At 48.4% G+C, this 10077-nt stretch overlaps 1 protein-coding gene across 1 annotated transcript in view; it reads right to left on the bottom strand.

Moving 5' to 3' along the window:
* Nucleotides 1-597: 597 nt before the first annotated feature.
* Nucleotides 598-10077, bottom strand: part of LOC147960845 (uncharacterized) — a 48955-nt gene continuing 39475 nt past the window's right edge. The window contains exons 3-4 of the mRNA XM_087533564.1: nt 952-1468; nt 598-662 (exon numbers count right to left, since the gene is read on the bottom strand). Coding sequence (XP_087389690.1) covers nt 598-662; nt 952-1468 — 582 coding nt within the window. The remainder of the gene's footprint in view (nt 663-951; nt 1469-10077) is intronic.

The following is a 10077-nucleotide window of genomic DNA, read 5'->3' as shown; positions in this document are numbered from 1 at the left end:
ACTGGACCGTTCGTTCGGGTGTTTAAGGCCGGTTTGAAGTGTCGGTATGAGGCGGCTACTGGGCGTGGGTATCCTTCCTTTCCCCATCGGCGAAGAGAGCGAGAGGTCGACATCAGAGGAGTAGCGTTGCGGGCGAGAGGTCGGCATCAATCCCATCATCAAGGAGTAGCGCGGCGAGCGGGAGAAAGAAGTACGCGTCAGATGCATCCATGCATACAACCAAATCCATCGCTAATGCAAACAGGAAAAGAGAGAGAAATCCAGGCTTGTTGGATGCAACTGAGCAACTCACGGCATGCCTCCTGTCTTTAGAGCTTCAGTTAGGCAGTCTGCGGCTGTTGCACTTGCACACGGCTGGCGTGCTCGCGCATGACCATGGCTGGACAAGCGCTGCGGTCAGGGACACAGCCAGCCAAAGGGTGCCTACTGCCTCGGCTAGAGAAAATCGATTGGCGACGGATGGGCACCTGGCGCGGCGGCCGCGGAACTCGTCGGTCGGCCTCCTCGATGCCACGATGCTGAGCGGCACCGGCAGCCCTCCCGTCGATGCAACCCAAACTGAAGTGTGCTTTTAATCCGAGCTAATATTTCACTTTGCTAGGTGGAAAGCAGAGTCGACCAAGCCACCTTCACTGCGATCAACCCAAAATCAGTCTTTGGCCCTGTTTGGTTTAGCTTTTATAGACGGATTTCGCTGCCGCGCAGTACAATCTGAATCAAAGGGCGAACCCAGTAGAATCCGATTCCAGAAATCCGCTGTCAAAATATGAACCAAAAGCGGAAGCAGCCCAGGACGTGCTTTTCCAAAATCTGATTCCGCTGCAAGTCAAAATCTGAAAAAGCTGTATCAGCTGGTTTGCTAAATGACCTACATCTTTTCATATCAGATTTTCCACATCTGTTTTTCACAGCAGATTTTTCACAGCTGCTTTTAGAAATCCACAGTCGAACCAAACAGGGCCAAATTTATCTCTCGAGTATCAAGCCCATGCGTGCGTGCCTTGAAGGAACGACGGTGCTCCGCTGAGCAAGATGGCTCCGAGGCAACCTCGAACTTCAAATCCATGGTAGAACCATCCACTACAGCAACCACAGACCTCTTTAAGCCACGTGACTCGCCAATGGCGCCATCAAAGAGCCGGATTTGCTTTTTATAACCACCAATGGAACACCGGAGACACAGATTGAAACTGTTCTGCACCTCTGATATGACAATTTCCACATTCGCCAGGACCGCATCATGGATGCGTGCTAACACTAGGTCAACCGCGCCGCAATCGCCATGGATGCGTTTTCTGAATGCACGGTTCCATGTGCCTTGCAGGTCGCTTAGGGCTGACACACCGTCAGTCAGCTGGTGATCATCATCTTCTACTCTGCCTGCCTTGATCCTCATGTCATATTCCAGTAGAATAGTGGAATACATATCTATCCCTCGCTTAGGGCCAACCATATGGATGAGAGAACCCTACAAAAACCGGCACTATTTAGTTGCTCTTCATAAGAAAGTAAGAAATAGCTAAAGCTAAATATACTTCTCTTCAGTTGTTTTACTTGCAATGTATCAAACTGACTGGTTACATAGTGCATAACAGTGTTCGATAGGGAAAATTGGTCCCTGGTATTTATTTGATATTGTTTGAATCACAAATATTTACATAAGCCTGTCAAAATGACATGTTGTGGTGTAATTATTCATGCTATGCATTTTCATATGCCTATAAACAGAAGATGTGTGGTGTGCAGTGGAAGTGTGGAACCATGTATTTTTCTCGAAATAGGCTTTCGCCCCGCTATATTAATATAGCAACCACCCGATACCTCAATAAGTTCGTCGCTGGGGCAAACAACACAATTATGCCCAAAAGAGAAAACAAGAAAAAAATGCCAGCAACACCGGATCAATGAGAGCCGTCGTATCCCACAACTGTTGCGCCCACCACCGAATTGCCGTGTACCAAGCAACACCTTCAAGAAGGACTGTGACGACGACGACGCTGCCGCCGCCCGGACGAATCCTAGGATTTCTCCCGATACACGGAGGGGAGTGAGGGAGAGGTACTCCTAACGCCCTTCAAGAAGGGTGGCAGCGCCCACAGGCGTCGCCGCGTCAGTGTCGGCCAGACCTGACAGGGATTTCTCCCGACCCCTCACATCGACAACCCAGGACCAACCATCGGCTCCACCATGCCTACTGCCCAATAACATGCGCCACCGTTGTCTCACCACGACAAACGCTGCGAGGCTGTAACGCCCTCGATGCGGCTATATCTCCTACGTGTCGAGGCACGACTTAGAGGCATAACCGCATTGAAAGCAATGTCGCAAGTTAGGCAATCTTCACAACATCCCATGTAATATAGATAATAAAAGGGAAGATACATAGTTGGCTTACACTCGCCACGTCAATCAAAGTACATAAATAGCATTACATCATCCAATCACTCATGGCCCGACTACGGCGTCAAAATAAAGATAAACTCAACATGCAACACGGCCCCGACCGCCCCAACTGGGCACCACTACTAATCATCAGGGAAAGACACATAGTAACGGCGTGAGTCCTCGTCGAACTCCCACTTGAGCTCAAGCGTGTCATCTGGAACGGAGTCATCAGGCCCTGCATCTGGTTTGGAAGTAATCTGTGAGCCACAGGGACTCAGCAATCTCGCACCCTTGCGATCAAGACTATTTAAGCTTATAGGTAAGGCAAGGTAAATATGTGGAGCTACAACAAGCGACTAGCTTATATGGTGGCTTACCTGTTCGCAAAAGAGAGTGAGAGAGAAGGCAAAGCGCGAACGAATAACTGGAGAACAACCTGCGGCAAGCATTACTCCACCACCGTGTTCACTTCCCGGACTCCACCGAGAAGAGACCATCACGGTAACTCACACAGTTGATTCATTTTAATTAAGTTAAGGTTCAAGTTATCTACAACCGGATATTAACAAATTCCCATCTGCCCATAACTGCGGGCACGGTTTTCGAAAGTTCAAATCCCTGCAGGGGAGTCCCAACTTAGCCCATGACAAGCTCTCACGGTCAACGAAGGAATAGACTTTCTCCCGAGACATTCCGATCAGACTCGGTATCCCGGTTCTACGAGACACTTCGACAAGTTAAAACAATTCCAGCAACACCGCCCGAATGTGCCGACAAATCCCGATAGGAGCTGCACATATCTCGTTCTTAGGGCACACTCAGATGAGACATCCTACGAGTAAAACCAAACCTCAAGTTGCCCCAAGGTGGCCCCGTAGTCTACTCGGTCGGACCAACACTCAGAGGAGCACTGGCCCGGGGGGGGGGGTTAAATAAGATGACCCTCAGGCTCCGGAAACCCAAGGGAAAAAGAGGCTAGGTGGCAAATGGTAAAACCAAGGTTGGGCATTGCTGGAGAAGATTTAATCAAGGCGAACTATCAAGGGGTTTCCATTATCACCCAACCGCGTAAGGAACGCAAAATCCGGGAACATAACACCGATATGACGGAAACTAGGGCGGCAAGAGTGGAACAAAACACTAGGCGAGAGGCCGAGCCTTCCACCCTTTACCAAGTATATAGATGCATCAAGATATCAAGATAATATAATGATATCCCAACAAGTAAATAATGTTCCAACAAGGAACGGTCTCCAATCTTCATTTGCAACTAGCAACGCTATAAGAGGGGCTGAGCAAAGCGGTAACATAGCCAATCAACGGTTTGGTAGGACATGGTGGGTTAGAGGTTTGACATGGCAATTTGGGAGGCATGATAAGCAAGTGGTAGGCATCGTAGCATAGGCATAGCAAAAGAGCGAGCATCTAGCAAAGCAAAGATAGTAGTGATTTCGAGGGTATGATCATCTTGCCTGCAAAGTTGTCAGAGTTGACTGGATCCTCGAAAGCAAACTCAACGGGCTCCTTGTTAGCGAACTCGTCTCCCGGCTCTACCCAAACAAGACAAACAAGCAAAAGGACACAATCAACCACGTGCAAGGCTCAAACAACAAGATGCAAACATGGTATGCTATGCGGGATGCGATATGCGATGCATGTGTAAGATTTGACAAGGAATGAATGAACCTGGCCTCAACTTGGAAAACCAAGTGTGCCACTGGAAAACGATATAAAGATCACCGGAATCGGAGTCACGGTTTGGAAATGGCAAGCAATTCAAATATGGCACCGGTCTGCGATATACAGCAAGTAGCCATCTAAATGCAACAAGTTAACCATGCTACAACACTCAATCATGGCAACAAAATACATGGCAGGGATCGATTCATGAAGCTTAACAAGAGATGAACACTGAGCTACGGCCAATTCATCAATTAACAGGTTCAAACAAGCATGGCAAAAATGCATTTGGTAAACAGATTTCAGACTTCGTGAAATTAACACTTGTCTGGAATTTCAGATCAGGTAGCACACTTTGGAGCATGAAAACTATATGCTACAGGTACTGAACATGGCAAAGTAAAGCATGGCATGGAGCTACTCAAAGAGCTTAACAAAAGTCCCTTAGTGACCTTGAGCCAAAAGGGATCAGAAAATACATTTGCAAGCATGTGAACATGACAAAAACATAATCAGATCACAGACTTAGTGAAAAACTGGAGCATGCAAAACAGATATCAAGTAGGCATGTTTACGAGCTCGATGCACTCACTACAGAGCAAGTCATGAAAATCTAAGCATACACCCATCAAGAATACACATTATACAAGCTAGACATGGCAAGAACAATAACATAGCATGCACGGATCAACTACAACATCCTCGGCAAAATCGCTAACAAGTAGACAATCTGCCCAGATTCACGAAATAGCAAAAGTAGAGCTCGATTGACTCAAGCTAGGGTGCTCCATAAATGCAATCAAAGACATGGATGGATAGAGCACTACAAGGTTAACAAATCATCCTTACTGATCATCCTCAAAAGAGGCACGGATCACTAGGAAACAACATGAACATATGGCATATTGAGATAAACAGATCAAGGACTTAGTGGAAATGCTAAGTCCCTGAAATCAGCATTAACGAATGCACCACTTTGCAAGCTTGTGCTAGTCACCACACACATCAAAAAAATACATGGGTTGCACCTATGGAAAGATGGCAAAACATGGAACAAAACTCATGTAGAGCTCAGGGGCATATCATGCACACAATAATCATGGCAAAAATGACAAATATCTAATTGGAGCAGCAAATCTGACAATTATCTCAAAGAGCATTCTTCCAACAGCATTTCGGGAATCAAGATGAGCTCAAATGAAAATGATGCAATGAGATGAAATGATGTGCTCTCTGAGACAAACATTTTGATATGCTATATGCCCAAAATGGAGCTAGGGATGCGGAGATACAACATGATGACAAACGCAAAATAGCTAGGGTTTCGGGGCAAAAGTCAACCGTCCAAATAGATCTAGATCCGGCCCGATACTGTAGCGGCGCGGACTTCGAGGATCACCGGCCGGATCTCGCCGGAGTTGTGGTCGCGGTGGCCGGAGGACGAAGCCGAGGGAGAGGAGACCTACCAGACGGAGCTCGCCGGCGCGGGCGCAGCGACTGGATCGGCGGGGGGGGGCGGCCGGAGCGAGGGGCCGGCGGTCGATGGTTGGGTGGAGGCGCGGCGGAGGCGGCGGTCGCCGGCGTCGAGGCGCACCGGGCGGCGGAGGGAGAGGAAGCCCCGGGCGGCGGCGGTGGCAACCCGGGCCGGGAGGGCCGCGCGCGGGCTCTCCGGGCTGGCGCGGTTGGTGGAGGCGGCGGCGACACGTGGCGCTCTGCGGTTCGTCGCGGGCGGCGGCGGACGTGTCCGGCCGCGCGGAGAGAGGTGGATCTAGGGTTTCGGACGAGGGGAACCGCGAATTTCGGGAGGGTGGTGTATATATAGGCATAGAGGGAGTTAGGAGAGTCCAAATGAGGTGCGGTTTTCGCCCACGCGATCGTGATCGAACTCTCTAGATGATGGAGAGGGTTTAGGTGGGTTTTGGGCCAAAATGGAGGGATGTTGGGCTGCAACACCTTCTCGGTCCCTCGGTTAACCGTTGGAGCATCAAACGAAGTCCAAATGGTATGAAACTTGACAGGCGGTCTACCGGTAGTAAACCAAGGCCGCTTGGCAAGTCTCGGTTCAATCCGGAAATGTTTAACCCCCACACACGAAAGAAAGGTAGAAATGACCACCGGAGGAGAACGGAGCGCCGGAATGCAAAACGGACAACGGGGAAAATGCTCGAATGCATGAGATGAACACGTATGCAAAAGCAATGCACATGATGACATGATATGAGATGCATGACAACGACAACACCACACGGAGACAAAAACCCGAACCTGAGAAAATAAAATAACTTAGCGCCGGAAACGGCAAGAGTTGGATTACATATTAGGTAAATCATATTCGGGGTGTTACAACACTCCACCACTACGAAAGGATCTCGTCCCGAGATCTAGGACTGGAAGAACGCTGGGTATTCAGAACGGAGGTGATCCTCGCGTTCCCAGGTGGCTTCACGGTCGGAATGGTGTGACCACTTGACTTTGAGGAATTTGATTGACTTGTTGCGAGTCTTGCGTTCAGTCTCTTCAAGAATAGCAACGGGGTGCTCACGATAAGAGAGATCTTCTTGGAGCTCAATGTCTTCGAAGTTGACGGTGCGATCAGGAGTCTTGAAGCACTTTCGGAGCTGAGAGACATGGAACACGTCATGCACATTTGCAAAGTTTGAAGGAAGCTCGAGTTGATAGGCGAGATCGCCTCTCTTGCTGACGATCTTGAAAGGTCCCACGTATCTAGGGGCAAGCTTCCCTTTGATACCGAAGCGACGAGTACCTTTCATTGGAGAGACGCAGAGGTAAACATGATCTCCGATCTCGAAAGCTAAATCACGGTGCTTACTATCATAGTAGCTCTTCTGGCGGGATTGGGCTGCTTTGAGGTTATCTCGAATGACTTTGCACATTTCCTCTGCCTCTGTGATTAAGTCATTTCCCAGAAGTTGACGTTCGCCGGTTTCAGACCAGTTGAGAGGGGTACGGCATTTCCTGCCATACAGAATTTCGAATGGGGCCTTGCCCGAACTTGCTTGAAAACTGTTGTTGTAGGAGAATTCGGCATATGGAAGACAATCCTCCCACTTCATGCCGAAGGAGATCACACAAGCCCTGAGCATATCTTCAAGAATCTGGTTGACACGCTCGACTTGACCGCTAGTTTGAGGATGGAAAGCTGTGCTGAAGCGGATGTTGGTGCCCATGGCCTTCTGAAAAGAATCCCAAAACTTGGAGGTAAAGATCTTGCCACGGTCTGAAGAGATCACTTGTGGAATACCGTGCAGAGAGACAATTCGAGAGGTATAGAGCTCCGCCAATTGAGCTGCAGTGATAGACTCTTTGATAGGAAGAAAATGAGCCACTTTAGTGAGTTTGTCGATGACAACGAATATAGCATCATTGCCACGCTTGGACTTTGGAAACCCAGTCACGAAGTCCATCTCATTGTGGTCAAACTTCCATTCTGGAATGGCAAGAGGTTGGAGGAGACCAGCTGGCCTTTGGTGTTCTGACTTCACCCTTCTGCAGACATCACACTCATTCATGAACTGAGCAATCTTGCGCTTCATTCACGTCCACCAATAAGCCTGCTTGAGGTCCTGATACATCTTCGTGCTCCCAGGGTGGATGGAGAGGAGAGAATTGTGAGCCTCATTCATGATCACTTTACGAAGGTCACCTTTTGGCACAACAATACGATCCTCGAAGAAGAGAGTATCCTTGTCATCAAGGCGGTAGCACTTGTACTTGGGTAGACTCTTGGCAATCCCAATCTTCACCTTTTTCACCATAGCATCAAGAAGCTGTGCTTGGCGAATCTGGTCTTCTAAGGTAGGAGAGACTTGAAGGTTGGCGAGGAAACCTTGAGGAACAACTTGCAGATTAAGTTTGCGGAAAGCTTCACAAAGCTCGGGTTGATAAGGCTTGAGAATCAGACTATTGCAATAAGCCTTCCTGCTCAATGCGTCAGCAATCACATTGGCCTTGCCTGGAGTATACTCGATACTCGGATTATACTCTTGAATCATTTCGACCCATCGAGTCTGCCTGAGGTTGAGATTAGGCTGAGTGAAGATGTACTTGAGACTCTTGTGGTCAGTGAAGATGTCCACTTTTCTTCCCAATAAGAGATGTCTCCAAGTCAAAAGAGCATGCAAAACTGCCGCCAACTCGAGGTCATGAGTGGGGTAGTTCTTCTCGTTGGGCTTCAACTGGCGAGAGGTATAAGCCACAACTTTCTTCTCTTGCATCAACACTGCACCGAGACCTTGGAGAGAGGCATCGCAAAAGACCTTGTACAGTTTGGATTCATCAGGAGGAGTCAGAACTGGAGCAGTGACCAATTTATCTTTCAAAGTGTTGAAAGCAATGTCACACTCCGGAGACCAAACGTACTTGACGTGCTTCTGGAGAAGATTTGAGAGAGGCTTCGCGATCTTAGAAAAGTTTTCAACGAATCTTCGATAGTAGCTTGCGAGACCGAGGAAGCTACGGAGTTGCTTCATGTTCTGAGGTGGTTCCCAATTCACAATTGCAGACACCTTCTCAGGATTCACTGCAATGCCCTTGGCAGAGATGATATGCCCAAGATAAAGAACCTCATCGAGCCAAATTTTGCACTTGGAGAACTTGGCGTAGAACTGGTGTTCCCTGAGCTTATCGAGTACCAAACGCAAGTGCTTGGCATGATCTTCCTTGTTCTTCGAAAAGACCAAAATGTCATCAAGATAGACCAAAACGAAGTCATTTGTGTAGGCGTTGAAGATGAAGTTCATCATGTGAGAGAACGCCGGAGGAGCGTTGACGAGGCCAAACGACATGATAGTGTATTCATATGAACCATAGCTTGTCCTGAAAGCCGTCTTGGGAATATCTTGCTCACGGATTCGAATCTGATGATAACCCATACGGAGATCAAGCTTGGAGAATACTTGGGCACCTTTGAGTTGTTCGAACAGCTCGTTGATGTTGGGAGGTGGGTATTTGTTCTTGATAGTCTTCTTGTTCAATGGACGGTAATCAACACAAAGTCGGTCCGTTCCATCCTTCTTCTTCACAAAAAGAACACCACAACCCCACGGAGAGGAACTAGGTTGGATGAGACCCATTTGCTCTTGAATATCGAGTTGCTTCTTCAGCTCCTTCAACTCTTCAGGTCCGAGCTTATAAGGACGCTTGCACACTGGTTCCGTGCCAGGCTCAAGATCAATGAAGAATTCAACTGGCCGGTGCGGAGGCATTCCTGGAAGCTCTTCTGGAAAGACGTCTTGATATTCGCAAACAACTGGGATTTGCGAGATAGCATCTAGTTCACCCTTCTCATTGAGAGAAAACAGACGGATGGTATCATCACGAGCAGCAAAGACAATTACATCCTCAGACGAATGAGTCAATTGAATCTGCCTGGCAGCACAATCAAGATGCGCCTTGTGCTTAGAAAGCCAATCCATTCCGAGAATAAGATCAATACCCGAGTTGCCAAGAACCACCGGAGAAGAAAGAAACTTGTAGTCGCCCAATGTGATAGAGATATCGGGAGCAACCAAACTAGAAGTCAAAAGCTTGCCGGGAGAAACAACTTGCATGACTTTGGGCATGACCTCAGTATCAACATTGTGCTTCGATGCAAAAGGGCATGATAAGAAAGAATGCGATGCACCAGTATCAAAAAGTACTTTTGCAGGAACATCATTAACAGGAAGGTTACCCATGATGACATCTGACGAGTCCTCTGCCTGAGCTGCATTCATCAAGTTGACCTTGGCGTGCTTGGGGTTATGCTTGACAATAGCTGTACTTGCCGATCTCACAGGAGGAGGAGGAGGGAGACGCCTCTGGTTGAAACACTTGTTGGCATAGTGACCCTTCTGTTGGCACTTGTTGCACGTGACCTCTGAAAGCGGACGGTGATACGAAGCACTCGATCTTGGCGCTTGAGACGAAGTCTTGTTCTGAAAGCCAGGGTTGGGTGGGTGGGAAGATCCACTGCCACCTTTGCTCTTCTGATACGGCTGGCGGAACGGAGGA

This window comes from Triticum urartu, chromosome 7A (genome assembly GCF_056163025.1).
Source record: "Triticum urartu cultivar PI428250 chromosome 7A, HENAU_Tu73, whole genome shotgun sequence".
Classification (NCBI taxonomy): Eukaryota; Viridiplantae; Streptophyta; class Magnoliopsida; order Poales; family Poaceae; genus Triticum; species Triticum urartu.
This window is presented reverse-complemented; position numbering and strand designations above follow the sequence as displayed.